General features: G+C 42.9%; 1 protein-coding gene across 2 annotated transcripts in view; it reads left to right on the top strand.

Annotated features, from left to right (window-relative positions):
• The window catches only part of kirrel3b (kirre like nephrin family adhesion molecule 3b), a 54,728-nt gene that overhangs the window by 22,985 nt on the left and 14,335 nt on the right, over window positions 1–17,408 (top strand). For both annotated transcript variants that reach the window (XM_030765863.1, XM_030765862.1), the window contains exons 4-8: window positions 1,976–2,126; window positions 9,542–9,647; window positions 16,044–16,192; window positions 16,717–16,844; window positions 17,007–17,133. In XM_030765863.1, coding sequence (XP_030621723.1) covers window positions 1,976–2,126; window positions 9,542–9,647; window positions 16,044–16,192; window positions 16,717–16,844; window positions 17,007–17,133 — 661 coding nt within the window. The remainder of the gene's footprint in view (window positions 1–1,975; window positions 2,127–9,541; window positions 9,648–16,043; window positions 16,193–16,716; window positions 16,845–17,006; window positions 17,134–17,408) is intronic.

Raw genomic sequence — 17,408 nt, 5'->3', positions numbered from 1 at the left:
GCTCAGGACTGAAGTGTTGAGGCTCAGACTGTTTCAGGGCTCGTTCTAGATTAATGATTTGAGACAGGGCCTTAGCATGGACACAAACCATCCTGACTCTGTCACAGACGATGCCACGCTCACACATTCACTCGCTGAAAGCCGATAGCATCTGCTTCAGAAGTCAATGCCCAGGCTTCAACACCACTGATCCACCCCTGTCTTCTTCACTGTGTGACCACACAGCACAATCATTTCAAATGATACACAGAATACACATTCTTTTGGTTCCGCTGGTATGCATGAAAATTAGATTGTGGAATGTTTTCAACATGAAGAATAGTTATCTTTGCTCAGTAGATATGCAGAAGGAGAAGCAGTAGATATCCTGGGATACTGCGCATATGTTCTCAGATTCACACTTTTGAAGGTCATCCTCAGGTCTCATTGTGTGAGGTAACGCACGGCTAGCTGCATTTGGCAGTGCTTAGCTTCTCCTGGACCCTCCAACTTCACTAATCGCACGTTTCTTGACACTTTAATACAAGCCCCGCTGCACTTCTCTCTCAGTGGGATGGTGGGAAGGTTTTCATTATGTTTTTTTTTTTTTTTTAAAGAAAAAAAAATCTGATTGAAGAAAAATTAAAATGAGCTAGTAATTACTACTATTAGTGAACACACTGTCAATGGGGCTGTGCGATGACAAGCTTAATTATTAACATGTAGCCATGACTTTGGCTCAAAAGTTCATTATTCTAGCCTACCCCTTCCACACTGGGGCTGTGCAGACGATGGAAATACAAGGGCTCAGAGAGAGCAGAAGCCACAGATGGGGTCTTAGTCAAACCTCCCACACAAGTCAAAACTTTTGGGCTGAAAGAGTTAGAGAGATTTAGGCTCACTTGATGCTTTGACAGGAATATTTTGGTCCCAAAAAACCTAAAAGAATCATTCATTATGAGATGACGTCTTAATAAGAGTAATTTATAAAAGCAAAGCCTTCAGTGATGTTCATATATTAGCTTTGAACATACTCATTTTCATTTTTCATTGAAAACCTTAAGATGATAGAAAAAGTACAGCTTCTATGCACCGCAGTAATTACAAGTGTTAAAAAAAGACAACACAACGCCAAACTAATATGATATTGCTGACGATGGTTTAAATCAGTGACATGTGTTGTGCTCTACAAACATGTGTTTGGAACATGTGTTCTATCTCTGCCGACAAAAACAGTCAATGTTGCAATTTCCGGAGAGCATGTGCCGTGAGGGGGGGTTGTACAGAAGCCGGGCAAATATTTGTTGGTCCTTTTTCTTTTGCCGTGAGGATCTCTGGGCTTGGCGAGATGGGCGAGAGTAATGGAGGGAATCCTTTGACGTGGGGGATCGGTGTGGCGTGGCGTGAAGGCCCGTCTGGAGAGGCTCTGGGCTCAACGCGGTGGTCTCACAGTGTGAATGCTGCTAGATCGGCCAATTTGTTCTGCTGGGCTGAGCGTCTTAAGTAACCTCACCATTGCACCAGCTAGCGTCTCCCTCGGAGCTGCTCCCGGTGTGTGACGGAGCGCGCGGATTCTGTCCGACGCTTCCAGATGGCGGCTCCTCAACATGTCTGCATCGTGGTTGAGACTCGAGGCACAAGATGACTGAGAAGAAGATTGATTTCTTTTGTTGTGTATGACAAGCCATGCATTGCACTACTCTCCACACACTTGCGAAAGCATTTTCGCAAAAACAGTTTTCTTTTTAAAACCAACACCCCCCCCCCCCCCCCCCACCTCCCCCTTTCTCATAGAATCAATCAAGTCTTCCCAGAGGAAGCAGGAGATAGTGTACGGTCTGTTCCTCTCTCATTGTCTTGTAGGCAAATGGATTGAGAACATTATTGAGCATCGGCCTTGAAGGCTTTTTTTTTAAAAACATTCATCCTCTACATGCCTGAATCACAACTTGACATATGTTTTTTTTTCCTTCTTTGTTTACGCCCGCCCTTTTAGACACTTATGCGAGATGGGCGAAGGGAAAGCACAGTAAGCACACTCTACATATCGCCCTCTAACATCGAGACGGGCCAAAAGATCACCTGTCGTGCTTCCAACAAGGCAGTACCCAGTGGCAAGGAAACCAGCGTCACCATTGACATCCAGCGTGAGTAGAACCTGACTGTCTCCATCTTTCTTTTGCTTTCTTTTTCTTTCTTTATCTCTCGCCCACTCTCTGTCCTCATATAGCCCTCTAAATTCGTTCATTCAATATTGTTTTCACCTCTCTCTCTCTCAGCCATTACTCTCTGCTTTTCTGTACGCTTCCATCCTTAAGAGGCACACCAGAGTAAAAAGTTAACTTTAGGCATGTTCAATTCACTATCTCAGTGTTTTCAATTAAGACTTTCCAGCCTTTGTGCAAGAAACACATTGTTTTAATTGTCCTTTTTGACAGAGACCCATAATTGGTTATGGGTTGTTCATAAAGAGAGTGGCAAGGGGATGGCCATGGTTTTTTAATATAATGAACGTAATATTACTTGGTATAACCCCTATGCAACTGATAGTGATTCTCTTCTTTGTGAGACTGCTTCCCACAAGATTTGCTCACATTTCACTTGTTCTTTTAGTGCCTTTCCTTCCCCATCAATCTTTTCAACCGCACATGAGTAAAATTTTCCACTAAAAGCAGGCAAAGCAAACCTACCGTATAAAACGTATCCAGAGTCAATTGTCACAGAATCTTTGACGATCAAGAATTATTTTTACAGAAGTGAGGGTCTCTGAGCAAAATGGGGGGAGAAGGAGGGGGGCACCTCCCCATTCCCTCTTCAATGCTATTAAGTATGACTAATAAAGCAGAAAATGCTATTTAGAGATCCATTACTGGTGACGGCTCCATTCTTTTTACTATGTACACCACAAGAGACACTTTCCACTACAATGGCGGAATGCAAGCACAGAGGCGAGTGCAGGAGGAAGCAAGAATGATTAACAGTTGGTGGTGTTTTACAGCCATAGGAGTTTGCTCTAATCTTTTTGTTATGCGAAGCTTCAGGCGAGAGAGATGGTTGTTTGCAAAATGGCTGTTTGTCAGGAGCGAGTAATGAAGAGGCATGACTTGGATTGATGCTGGCGTCATGACGACGTATCCAAACACAAGGCTGTGAATACCAAGCGGGAGTATTCTTTGATAATAAAATTTCAACTTGTTCTCTCTAGTTACCGTTCAGCTATGAATAACAGTAAAAAAAAAAAAAAAAAGCCCTTTTCCCCTCTTAACATTGGGAATGAAAATCTACTGATGGTTACTAGCATCGCTTCTCTTGCTTCTCTTTTCGTGTTTCACTCTTTTTTTTTCCCTCTGCATTCCACTGCTCTTTTTCTTTTTCTTTTTTTTTTCTCATGCCCTGTGGACACATTGAGACTCAGTACACCCGAGTGTTGTCCAACTCCACACCGCCGTCCCCTTGCTTTAATTAAGCCGCACGAGAAATCAAACGAAACTGTAATTGAACTTTGATTCATCCACGGCGGGTAGGAATTCACTAAAGTCTTGATGCTCGCTCGCTAATTTGATTATACCAGCCTCGTCTCGTCTCTCCAGAAAGGAAAAAAAAAAATTTAAATTCACAGGCGAGAGAGAGCGGAGAGTGCCTTGTTGCAAATTTTGTGAAGCGGCTGAAACAGAATGCCCCTCAGAGACAGGCAGGTGAAGGCAAAATCCGGGAAACACGCAAAGAGGATAATGAGGTTTCCAATGCCACGTGGAGTCAGCAGGACTTTCTGCAGACGAATGAGGGAATGAACTAGTCTTTCTAGAAAGAGAGACTAAACGCAGGCCTGCTGTAGTGTGTGCAGACAAAGCCGTGAAATGTTTTGGGTAGAAACAGAGAGAAGGCTTGATGTAGAGAGAGCTGAATTGTGAGAGATTTCTGTATACACAAACACAGGTGCTCCATGAATAAGAGATTTGTCAGTGGGAAAGGTGAGGTAAGGCCCAACTCTCTGGGCAGAGAAAGAACAGGACTGCTGGGGCATGCTTCTACCCCACGCTGGGTGCTGTAGCAACATGCTGGGATATTAATATTGATGGTGGACAGCTGTCGGTGGACCCAGAGTGGAGACATCTGGGAGAAAGAGTGAGCAAGAGAATAGCTGAACTGCTGCAGGGAATGGAGAAGACAGAGGCAGAGAGAAGATGCCCAGGGCTACATCTACACTTTGTATAACATTAGACACACATATACACACATACACAATCTCACACACACACACACACGCGCACACACGCATGCACGCACACACACACACACGCACGCACGCGCACACACACACACACACACACACACACACACACACACACACACACACACAGAACATTATTTAAAGTGAAATAAGCCAAGCATATAGGAAGCAGAAAAGAGGCTAGTACATAATTGCATGGAAAATGCATGAAAATGTGCACTTAAAAGAGTCCTCATTTACTTTCAATGAACGAAAAGCTTCCCTAGCTCCCGTCATTCCTGTTTTACCTCATGTACTGTACATACTCATTCATCACTCTCACTCAGATACTAAACACATCTCATGGCAAGCATACAACATGAGCTACTTATGAAAAAACAGGAATAGATCCATGATGGGAAAGAGAAATAGATAGTACAGGTGGAGCATCCCTATTCCGAAAATCCGAAATCTGAAATGTTCCAAAATCCGAAATTTTTTGAGCACCGACATGATGCCACAAGTGGAAAATTCTATGCCTGACCTCATGCCCATGTGGGGCTCTGATGCTCTGTTGGCACCAAGATATCCTGTTATGCATATTCAATTACTGTATTCCAAAATCCGAAAAAAGTCCAAAATCAGAAACACTTATGGTCCCAGGCATTTTGGATAAGGGATATTCAAGCTGTAAGAAGAGGTGTGAGACGAGTGGTACATTTTTGACCTGTACGTGGATCTGAGTCACACAGAGACACTTTGAATAGAGGGGTTGAGCACTCTGGTCAATCTAAAGCTCACAAAAGGGACACAAACAGAAAAAGAGACAAATCAATAACATGGCCCTTTCTTTTGAATTCCTCCGCTCACACGTTGAGACTGCAGTACACACAAAGATCAGACCCTGACACACATGACATCTGACAAAGAGAGACAGGACGGGACGGGGATCGATGGGCCATGGCTGTTATTTCTCCATGGGCTGCTCGCCAGTCTGATTAAAGGTTACCTGAACCGTCTGAATCACATGAGGAAGAGGTGGAGAAAGAGAAGGAAGAGTGTCACTAGGCATCCTGGGCAAGTTTATGGTGCTAGCATGGATAAACAATTGACAAAACCTCTCATGAGCGTTCTGCATTAGACAGAAATTTGATTTTCTGTATGAAGCTGAAGGAAAGTTCCTAGCAATAGGAGATCAAAAGCAGACATGCATGTATGTGTGTGTGTGTGTGTGTGCATGGGTAAGAGTGTGTGCTTACATTCATGCACACACATGCTCTCTCTCTCCTGCAATCGCCACTCGTCGTTCAGACTTCGCTAATTGACCGCTTGGTTCAACACAATAATGTCACCCGCAACAAAAGTCATTACATACTTTAGGGATTTGACGCGAGCTTAGATCATTCCTATTCCGGAAGGCTCTTGGATTGGAGACAGCTCCCTGTCAGTTTTTCTTCAGCCCAGATTAAACCAGTCCTAACATTAGTCAGTACATTACTTTTCTCTGCTCAAACTTGTCAAACTCAATGCATTTTTACTGCTCCATTTTCCTCTATAATCACCGTAATGCCTGGAAATTAGATTTATCTCAGTGTTTTCTGCTGAACATAAGGTCTCGCAGTATAACCTGACCTGAGGTTAAGTGAATTAGCATCTAAATATAAAATTGACTGAGGTACTGTATGAGGTATTGCATCAGAAGTGAAGCAGGGAGTGTGGGCTGTGCTATAGATACTTGTCTTGCTTTCTGATGTGCATTTTATCTGATTGTCATTACTGTGAAAACGATGGCCCCATGATCCCATCACTGTGAAACTGTAGTGGTTATGAATCATGAATCAAAACCACCACACTGTGAAATACCAGCTATCTCCTATGTTTACAATGTGTTTCCAGGATATGTCATCCTTTGGATAGAACTGGATATGTTGGATAGGATTGGATATGTTTATCAAGGGGATCTGTAAATATGATAAATCCTTCATTACCATGCAGAAAAGCCGTGCTAAAGCTTGGGTGTATGCAAACCCCCCACACTATCCCTCTCTCTCTCTGACACACACACACACACGCACACACACACGCACACACACGCGCGCACACACACACACACACATACACACACACAGGAATATCCGCCTTGCTTTCAAATGGATAGAAGCAAGCATTTGGTCGCCGTACGTTAATCAAAATGTAGCACCTTCAATAATTAGCATTTCTGAGTAAAACTCTGACCAATCAGCAGAGGGTATGGCTATACCAAGTTTGTCTCCTCCCACACAGTAAATGCAGCCCCTGCCCCCAGCCTTCAAATTCAGACTTATTTTCCAGCAGGTTTGCTCTGTCAGAGAACAGCTGGCTACAATGACCCAGAGAGAAGAGGAAAGCTACATTTAAGAAAGGGAAGAAACTATTTTGCTTTGGCACCATCTCACCAACTCTGGAGAAGTTGGCCAATTGTTCAAAAACGCCATCTGGTCGTCTCTTTGAACTTCCGATCAAAAGCTGTCAGCAGCCTACTGTCTTTCTTCCCTCCTGCTCTCTCTCTCTGTCTCTCTCTCTCTCTCTGTCTCTCTCTCTCTCTCTCTCTCTCTCTCTCTCTCTGTCTCTCCCTCTTGCTCTTCTCTCCTCCTCCCTTTACCTCAGCGTTGTCATTTTTGTCATTGCCACCAACCCCTCTAATCATCTGTCTCTCTTTCTCTCTCTGTCTCTCTCTCCGTCTCTCTCTCCCTCCCTCCAGATAATTCTGAGGAATTAGCAGTTTTTGCATATTGATGTGTTGGGTGAGATACTCAAGCCAGTCTGCCGACTCATGCATTTATACATCAAAGTTACAAACAGATTTCTTTATTAAGTCACTGTCTGTCACTGGAGCCTGGGTCATAGGGGGCTGCTTTGTGCCTTTGCAGATCCAGCTGCAGAGCTCCTTTCCTTAGGCTTGTGGGAGGCTGGCACCCCTCTCCTTCTCTCTGGTCCCCATGGAAGATTGGCTGTCCATCTTAGCGAGAGGTCTAAAAAGTCATTTGACTTGAGAAAGAGTCATCTCTTGAGAAAAAGACTGATCGGTTGATGCCACAATTCTGGAGTAACTCCCATTTGAGAGAGGGGTCACTCATAAAATAAATAAATAAATAAATAAATAAATAAATAAATAAAAGAAGCAAGGCGTTCCCTCGCTTCATTAATGATACAAAATCCGGTAATGAGTTCAGTTCTCAGATCTGTACTCAGGGTGGTTTTTTTTTGTTTTTTCACATTACCTCCAAAACGTCTTGAGAGGGGCAGACAGTGTTTAAAAAAAGAAGCAGCCTGAGGTCTTATGAAACCGTAACCAACTTTCATATCTAATTCTCTGAGTCTCGCTAGTCAACTCTTTTCTTTTTTTCCCTTCACTGGCTGCTGCTATACATGTGCATCTCTAGACTGCTGGTCACAAAGTTACACACTGCAAGAACTCAGCCAGGCCTGGGTAAAGCAGATTGTTCAATGGACCATAAAATTCAGTTTGTTTTTTGAGATGTGTATACGTGTGTGTGTGTGTGTGTGTGTGTGTGTGTGTGTGTGTGTGTGTGTGTGCGCGTGCTTGCGTGCATGTGTGTGTTGTGAGGCATCCAGGAACCCGGACCACTCTCCACACTGGGGCCTTGCAGCAGCTGAACTCATTTAGTCCAGCTGTGTATCTTTAGGGCAAATAGTCCAGAGACCAGACACATGCGCATGCACACACACACACACACACACACACACACACACACAATGCTCACCACCCCCACCCCCACCCCCATCTGTAAAGAGCAGGGCCCTGAGGAGGCTCCAGCTGAGGAGCAGCAGTGTGTCTGAGGTCCTGCCGGCCATCCTGCCAGCCATGCCAGTCTATGTGCCTAGTCTCCCTGCCAACACAGGGGCAGGGGAGATTACATTAGCGTAATTGGACACTGAGGATATTGGAGCAGTTTTGAAATGCAGGAGAGTCACGTGCTTCTAAATCTCATTCAACCTCTATCTTCCTCTCCTCCTTCACTTCCTCTCTTTAGGCCCCTTGTGGACGGTAAAATGCTGATCTGTGCTACTTTGCTCATGTTCTGCTCACTCTCCAGTCTCCCTAACTGCATAACAACTAGGCTACCATGCTTTTTTTTTTTTTTTTTTTTACTTTTCCTCAAGAGCCACAATAGATGCTTTACAGATGAACTTCCACTCTCCTAGTCTCTCTCTTAAGACCTAGAAATATCAGTGAAGACCCATGACAGACATGTGACAATGTATGGATATTCTACCTTTCCTGGAGGTCATTTGGATTACAGCGTCTGCGAAATGAATAAATGTGAATGTATATATCTTAATGGGTTGTAATTTAGTGGCTGTCTATTTCCATTACAACTGTTCATTCACTGTTCACACTCAGAGTTAGCTTGCTGATACATCAATCACTCATTCCACAAGTGGACGTTTTATACCAAATGTTATATTTAGCAGTTTCTGTGGGGAGACATAAGCGTCGGTTGAGAGTTTTTTTGAACTAGAGATCTTGAGGCGCATGCATTTAGTGTCAGATGTTTTTTGTTCCGTTTTTTCTTCTTTTTCATTTTTTAAATTGGATGCCTGGGAAATGGTGAAGAGGATATAAAAGGCACATCAGAGGAAAAGTGAAATGTGTGGTATACTCTAGCATCCAGACTTGTCTTTCCGTATAGCCTATTGCCCTTGAGGGGTTTTTGGCTCTGGACTTGCCTTGTGTTTCTCCAAATGGATATAAAACATAACTGACTGACAGTGTCCTTTGAATTGTTAATGTGTTACACCAAAGAAGAATGGAGCCAGAATTTTTTTCTCTCTCTTTTTTTTTTTTTTTTGGTACTATGCATATGAGCTGAGTATTTAAAAAATGAAAGAGATGGAAAGAGCGGGTAGCACCTCCCCCTTTCAATGATGGATTAAGTCTATGTTTATTCAATTATCCTAACTGATGTGTTTGTTATTTTCCACCCATTTTTTAATAGCTGTTATTTTAATGTCAGTTTATGTTAATTGTAATTGAACACTGTGTGCAAATCACTGATTCATTGAAGCCATCTTGGCAAATTGACGAGACTGTTTTTTTTCCTTATGTTTTTTTTCTCTTTATTTATTTATTTATTTATTTATTTATTTATTTAACAAGACTTTAATATTCTTAGATAGTTCAAAGGTATTTTATTTGAGGCATTTACCCTTGGTCTGCCTGTGAAAATATCACTCTTGTTATATGTCAGAAACATTTTTTAAGGTTCAGAATTTAACAGACCTTTATTTAAAGTGGATTGTGTATGTGTTTCCTCATTTGTCTTTTTGTCTGTCTTGCTCTCTACACAGACCTGCCATTGGTTAACCTCTCGGTGGAACCTCAGCCTGTGTTGGAGGGTAACCTGGTTAAATTTCACTGTTCGGCAAAAGCCAATCCACCAGTCACACAGTATAGGTAAGAACTCTTTACCTGTCTCAGCAAGCACTGGTACAAACACCCCGGCTCCTACACAGAGCATATTCAACACCGTGAAGAGTATCCAATGAAAAATAGCCATGAATGAGGCATCCCAAACTGACTACCTTACCCAGCAGCTGTCAACACCATGGAAATACATTTTCATCTTTCAGTGTCAGTTCAGGGGGGGAAAAATCAGCAGGTTACTGCCTTATTTTACTTCCAAACTTCCTCTTCTTTCAATCTTTCAGTCCAGCAATAGCATTTTCTTGACTTTTGACACAAGTGTCAGTTGACTCCCTGGTACCACAGTTCACAAATTACCCCACGGAAAATCACAAAAATAGATGCACGACCGTGACAGTAACCCAGCTCACAGAATGAAGGATATGAAAGCTTTGTTGGAGTAATTTGAAATCCATACAAGAATTCAAAAAGCTCACCAACGATAGATTGAGGCTTTTCTGTCGAAGCTAGAAGCCAGCTGTCACCGGGGGCAGTCAAATCAAAGCAAGGATATTTCTGCCTGACAAAGTGATCAAATCTCTTGAAGACATGTTTTTTTCTTCTCTAAACTCAAAAGAAAAAAGGTGAAAAAAGAAAGAAAGTTATGAGTTTTTTATGTAACCTTGCGTTCAGCCTTGCAGAGGAGTAGCGCGTGGGATATTTGTCTGAGCATACTCTTTGTGGGGATGTTAAAACCAAGTGTGGAATAAGCAGAGTAAAATCAATAGCAAAGGGAATAGCCCAGACTCTGAATCTTGAGAGAGATATTGGAAAATGGAATGGATGTGAAACACTCTCAGGGGGAAAAAACAGAGCTGTGTTTTTGTGTGATAGATTGTACGCGTTTTTTGGGGGTTTTTTTCCTCTTAGAATGACAAATATCAAAACCATCTTGGCTGATCTGCGATTGGCTCTTTGAGTGGTACATGCGTAAGCCAGCAATGAAAATAGGTGTACATGTCAGTTGGTCATGTTGTTACCAGAGCTCCAGAGGGGGTGAGTGGACCATCCTCTCAGGTTTGAAGATTGAAAAGAGCTGGGGATTATATAAGACGCCAGGAAAAGAGAGACCGTGGAAGAAGAGTGAAAAGAATTGATATGTACAATATAACAGCACTGGGACACTTTACCATGTACATCACTTCCCTTTACAGCATGGCAAACATGTTGCTAGACACACAAAGTCATTACATAAACAGGCTGGCAAAAATGCATCTCCACAAATATGGCCTGGTTTTGAAATCCGGCCTATTCAAATTTGTAATAGACCATCTTTGCCCCATATCATTGCCTTTGTGTAGAACACCTTGGAGCAAGATACAACACACTCTACATATCCACTCACCAGCCACTTTATTACAGACACATGTTTTGTAGATGTACCTTGTTGGTGTACGATAAGAGACTACAGCCCCCCTGTTACCTTGCCCCGTTTGTGTTTGCCATTCTCTGGCCCTTCATCAGTTATCAGCTTCTTACCACAGGACAACTGTTGGCTGGATATTATTGGGTGATGAACCATTTTCAACCCAACAGTGACACTGACATGTGTAAAAACCCCAGCAATGCTGCTATGCCTGATACACTCATGCTAGCACGACACCCAATACCACATCACTACCACCTCAGTATCGCCTCCTTGTTGAGAGCGGTCTACCATCAAATAAAATCTGGTCAGCAGTGGTTCTGTGGTCAGAAACTGAAAATTGCTGAAGGACAAAAGGATCAGCAACACAAATTGTGCATGTTAACAGATACACTGTAATCAGTGTGACTGTACACCTATTTAATTTACCTATAATGTAGGTATACCTCATGAAATGGCCAATGAGTGTAGGTCCAAGTGTTTCTAATGAAGAGGACAAAAAAAAAAAAAAATATATATATATATATATATATATATAGAGAGAGAGAGAGAGAGAGAGAGAGAGATCTTTGTCCACTTTATTAGAATTCTATGTTTTAAAGGTTTTAAAGGGCTTAATGCGTGAATTTGTGGGACATTCATTTGTGTTGAAGTTGAAGTTTAGAAAGCAAGTCGTAATTATTGACTAGGCTGGAACAGGGGAGTGTAGTAATGATGGCATCATTGACTTTGTACTGGTTTACCACTGATTTTGCTGATTAGGAGCTGAGGATGGCTGCAGAGAGAGAGTGAGAGAGGGAGAGAGAAGGCCATAATAATTGTGAAATGAGACTCAAGCTGGACAGAACCAACACAGAGCACTGGTTTTCCACTTCTGTTAGTCACCACTAATGCAGCCTGTCTCTGATAAGATCAGATAAGAGTTTACACAGTCTGTTCAGTTCAATTCGATTTTATTTTTATAGTGCTTTTCTTACAATACACAATCTCTGGCTTGAGAGTCTCCCAGCAGCTTCCCAAACACATCCATCCTAAACCATTACCATACAACACAATCTCTCTCTGTCCCCCCCCCCCCCCCCCCCCCCCCGTCTTTTGTGGATTTAAACTATGTAGCCATGGCGGCAGGAGCTGGTACCACTATGGGCCATTCCGAGACATTTCTTCAGTGAGTTTAATAATGATCCTGATTGATGCGTGCCTTGATGAATTTCACAGTGGGAGTGCCTGCAGATCAAGGCAGAGTTTGAATTAATGATAGCCTTCTGCTGAGAGCCAGGGAGCCACGGGGCCCTCACACGGCTCTCAGATCAATGCAGGGGTAATTTTTGTCCAAATGTGCTATTATGTGTTAAACTAAATATAGGAAATCTCTATTAGAGGGGAGAAAAGGGAACATTTGTGGTAGGAAAAAGGGGTAATTGCTGTTTGTCAGGAGAGCTCTAGTGCACCAATGATACACAAATCATGCCTATTGCATGTTAGAGTTGAGAGGAACATAAGAGTGGAGAGGACAATTCCCAGAGACACAGCAATCACAAAAGAGTCAGCCATGTTTAGTGGTTTGCCTTAATGAGCAACAGTTCTAAATTTTCACAAGATTCAAACAGTTATGTCAAAGTTGCTGTTGCTGTCATTGTTGATTGTTTATTTAGTTAGTTAATAAAGATTTTAATCATGTGGAAAGTGCCCATGGTGACAGGTGGGAGGTTGCCAGGACGATGTTTGATGCTTTGAGTGTGCTGAGTGCTTGATGTGCTGTGAATTTGTAGGCTCAGTGTGGTACCATCATCTCTTTACCGTTATTAACAATCCTACGGTGTCTCCTCCCCCCTGCTCCCTCGTACTAGGATCTACTGGGATGTGCACCTGCAATAAGAAAAAAACAGCACCACTGATGCAATAGATTATTTAGTCAATGGGAGTGCTCTAGGTAGTGTGGCCACCTTCTCTCTTGTTGAAGTCCTATTCCTGTATTGTAGAGATGAAAGTGTCAACCAGGGCCAAACAGGAGCGCGCATGTGTGTGTGTGTGTGTGTGTGTGTGTTTGTGTGTGTGTGTGCGTGCGTGTGTACTTGTACAGCTATCCTTGTGAGGGCCAGTTTGAGTTGTAGAGCTTGGGAGTGAGGACATTTTGAGAAAGTTAGGACATTTTGGTTTGGCCTCACTTCTTCCAAGGGCTGTTTGAGGGTTAAGACTTGGTTTTACAGTTCAGGTTTGAATTAGGTTAGGGTTAGGGTAAGGGTTGGGGTTAGGCATTTACTTGTGATGGTTGAGGTAAGGGTAAGGGACTAGGGAATGCATTATGTCAATGAGTGTCCTCACAAAGATAGAAGTGAAAGTGTGTGTGTGTGCGTGTGTGTGTGTGTGTGTGTGCGTGTGTGTGTGTGTCTGCGTGTGGGTGACAAAGTCCAAGCCATATTGGGGTTCTGCGAAAATTAGAATGACAGCTTCATCATCTCTGTACAATTCATCTTCTACTCAGCACTATATTAAAATGTCATTCAAAAAGGCCTCAGAAAAAAAATCTGAAACACTGAATCCATCAATGTCTTCCGTTTTGTTGATACTGTTCACTCACTAATGTAGTGTGAATCTCCATTGACATTTTGATTTTGTTGAGAGGTGGGGGTGGGGGTGCTTTGTTTTTTCCACCCTGTTAAACTTTAGGTTTTTTTTTTTTCATCTTAAAAACAGCTATTACAAAAAAAAAAAAAATACTGGTAAACTTCACCAAATCACTACCAAGAATCCCACTTTGGCTTCTTCTGTCCTCAGAAAGTGACCAAAGCAAGAGCAGATCTCTCTCACATCTGATCTATCCTCTCATTAGTATAGCCGTGATCTAGAATTTTCTCTAGTGTTGGATGAGCCAAAATGCAGTTTACACAGGTCTTTGCTGCAGTCTCTGGAGGGAGGTGATGTTTAGCATGTTCAGCTGACCCTGGATGGAGACCAACACCCTGGCCATACAGAGATCACTGGGCTATCTGAGTGGGCATGGTCTCTCTGTTTCTGGCAACCAAACCCACCATTTGGGGTCTTCCTTCTGTCCAAAGCCTCTCAGCCTGGTTTGGCCTGGTTTGTGCATACAAGCTAGCTCCTCCTCTGATCAATTCTCACCACGTCTCTCCTGTGCAGTTGGTGTTTGAGAGAACTTAAGCGGGTCATCTCTTTGATTTGAACACCATGGGAATCAGCTCAGAAGTGGGGATAGAACTCAGAGAAGGATTTTGGGGCAGCAGTCCATGCCTGGTCTCATCTGTTCTGTAACACATGCGTCAACGATCGTGACACTCGAGCGTCGCTCTCTGGCTCCGGGGCCGACTCGTCGTCAGGCGTTCTTCAGACACTGTTTGTTATCTACAGGGTCTCCCATTGTGAGCAAGGCTGTTGAGGAAATGGGCTTTGAAGTTGGAAAGAGTTCTCATGATGAGCAGTACATTTGAACGATCAGCGTGAGACTGCGGGGAATACAACAGAGTCTGATGTAGCAAACAGATGATACCCAGTGGATATTAATGTATTTCAAAGAGCTGGTGATGCTGGATGTGAAATTAATTTGAAACCCTCAACATCCTGACATGTGTTAAGAACCACCGTCATCATCAGCTGTGACATGTAGGCTGCTTCAAAGTATGAAAAACTTCTTTAATTTTTACATTTACCTATTGAATTTCTGATCATCCTCAAGTACAACAGTTACTCAGAAAGCAAAAATGGGTGACAGTTATTGCTCAAAAACATGAAGTTTGAGAGAACAACACAATGTCTTACAGCAAGGATAAAGGAGGGAGCGGAGGAACTGCTCAATTCCATCTGGCCTGATTTAAATATTTTTGGAAACACAGGTGTTCTGGACCATATATAGCTAACAGTGTTCCCAGCAGTTTGCATACAGTGTGAAAGAATATTCTCCATTCAGGTTACGTAAGGAAATTAGAGCTCCTCTCTTATCTAATTCCAGGAGAAGGAGGAAGAATACCTTTTATTAACTCAACGACACTTCTCTAGACAAAAGCTGAATTTGGTGCTGAACTGTAATGTCAGTGACACATAGAACTCTTACAGTGAGACTGTGTTAGAAGATTCTGGACAACTCATTCAATTTTAATTTCAATTTTTTTTTCCCAAGAAACAGTCATTCATTCAGCAGACAGATAATGAGCACTAAATGCACCAATTTGTTGAATTGTTATTCTAAGAATTGAGCTAACATATATGTTCACACTCGCCTTCATTTTTTACAAATGGTTCTTCTTCTGGATGCCAGTGGGGACTCAGCCCCTGCTATGAGCCTAAACACAACTGTTGACATGACGAAAAAAAAAAGAAAAGAAAAACATTAAACCTCCTTTTCAGAGGGAAAAAATATATTCTGCCACAGGATGCCTCGCTCTAATACAAACGAAATGTTCCTCACAGACAGAAACGTCAATTTATTACTGTCAGACTCCTTTGTGGTGCGTACAGTTGGTGTCATTTGGTAGCGTCATGGGGGTTCTGCCTATTTGTCACTGGGAGATTTGTTTTTCCGTGGCCCAGCTCCTTTCAACGTAATGGAGAGCTTGCTGTCTGCTCGCCAAGCAGGCGAGAAACATGCTGAAGCAAGCAAGGATCCCTCAGTCCAATGATTTCTCATCTAGCAGTGCAATCATTCCTCCTCTACCCAAAACAGTTCCAGAGCCTGGGGCGCGCAAGGAGGCCACTTGTCATTGAGTTTCATTCGCTAACCTCTACCCCACCTAACAACCGCCATCATGCCTAGTTGATGATGGTGATGTAGGGGGAAGCGGACCAGGAAATGGGTCTTCTTTTCTTAGTGCCTCTGTAACCATTTAAATGGTTTCCGCTTTGATCGTGCGAATATTTTCTAGGTGCCTGATTCTATCCAGAGCTGAGAAAATTTGTTTTTGTTTTTTATTTAGTTTTACTTTTTTTGGTACTGAAGCAGGTTGTAGCCCTTACATCTCGGGGTACCTCGGCACTAACCTCGATATCAAATGCACCCGTGTGTTTAGGTGGGCCAAAGGAGGCAGCGTGATTAAGGAAGTTTCCGGAGACACTTATGAGGTTATCGTGGACCACTCCTTCTTCACTGAACCAGTCTCCTGTGAGGTCACCAATGCTCTGGGGAGCACTAACATTAGCCGAAATGTGGATGTCTACTGTGAGTAACTTTTTGCTGAAGCCCTTCCTCCATTCATCCTCTGGAAATCTCATTTTCATTAAAGGTTTTTCGGGGTTGTTTGTTAATTAGTGAGGAAACACATCAGGCCAGTACAAAGAAAGGGCCTGCAGTCTTAGTTATGGAACACATCTGTGCTCACATAACTCCAAACGCTGTCTTTTGTACTTCATTTAGTTAATTAGAGTCAATTGATTTTTGCCTGGCCTTTTTTCCTTGAATACAATGATTATAATGAAAATTTAATATGGTGACCTGTGCATGCTTAAGGCTGTAAGTCTTTAGCATTAGGATGATTTGTCTCCCGTGTGTACGTGCGTGTGTGTGTGTGTGTGTGTGTGTGTGTGTGTGTGTGTGCGTGCGTGCGTGCCTGTGTGTGTGTGTGTGTGTGCGTGCGTGCGTGCGTGCCTGTGTGTGTGTGTGTGTGTGTGTGTGTGTGTGTGCGTGCGTGCGTGCGTGCCTGTGTGTGTGTGTGTGTGTGTTGGTGTGTGTGTTTGTGTGTGCAGTCGGGCCTCGTATGGCAGCAGAGCCACAGTCCCTGCAGGTTGACCTGGGATCAGATGCTGTATTCAACTGTGCCTGGACAGGAAACCCTTCACTCACCATTGTCTGGATGAAACGAGGATCTGGAGTGGTATGTACACATTTGAGTATTTTATTATTATTATTATTATTAGCATTATCATTATTATTATTATTATTACCTGTGAAAATCAACCTGAGAGGGTCACTTCTGATCCTTTAGGACACTATGACCTTATGACCTTTGACACTTGATCTCTCTCCTCTCCCTTAGGTGCTGAGCAATGAGAACATCCTGACACTGAAGTCAGTGAGACAAGAGGATGCTGGGAAATACGTGTGCCGGGCAGTGGTTCCTCGCGTGGGGGCGGGGGAGAAGGAGGTGTCTCTCACGGTGAATGGTGAGTGGGGATAGGCTGTTAGAGGATGGAAGAGGAAACATGTCAGAGAGTTATTTTCTAATCACTGTGTTCCAATGCTTTTAATCACCCTGCACTCAGAATTCAGTGTTAACGTCACACTAACACATTATGTCACTCAACTATGAGAAAAAAAAAACGCAGCGGGGTGTTCTTAGACAGAGTGAGAGCTGGACATCCAAAGTGATGCATTGAGAATTTAGCTTAGAGTGCATTTTTTAGCAGTGCTGAATTTGAGATGCACCCTGTTTGTGTGT

The sequence above is a fragment of the Chanos chanos genome, chromosome 2, assembly GCF_902362185.1.
Source record: "Chanos chanos chromosome 2, fChaCha1.1, whole genome shotgun sequence".
NCBI lineage: Eukaryota > Metazoa > Chordata > Actinopteri > Gonorynchiformes > Chanidae > Chanos > Chanos chanos.
This window is presented reverse-complemented; position numbering and strand designations above follow the sequence as displayed.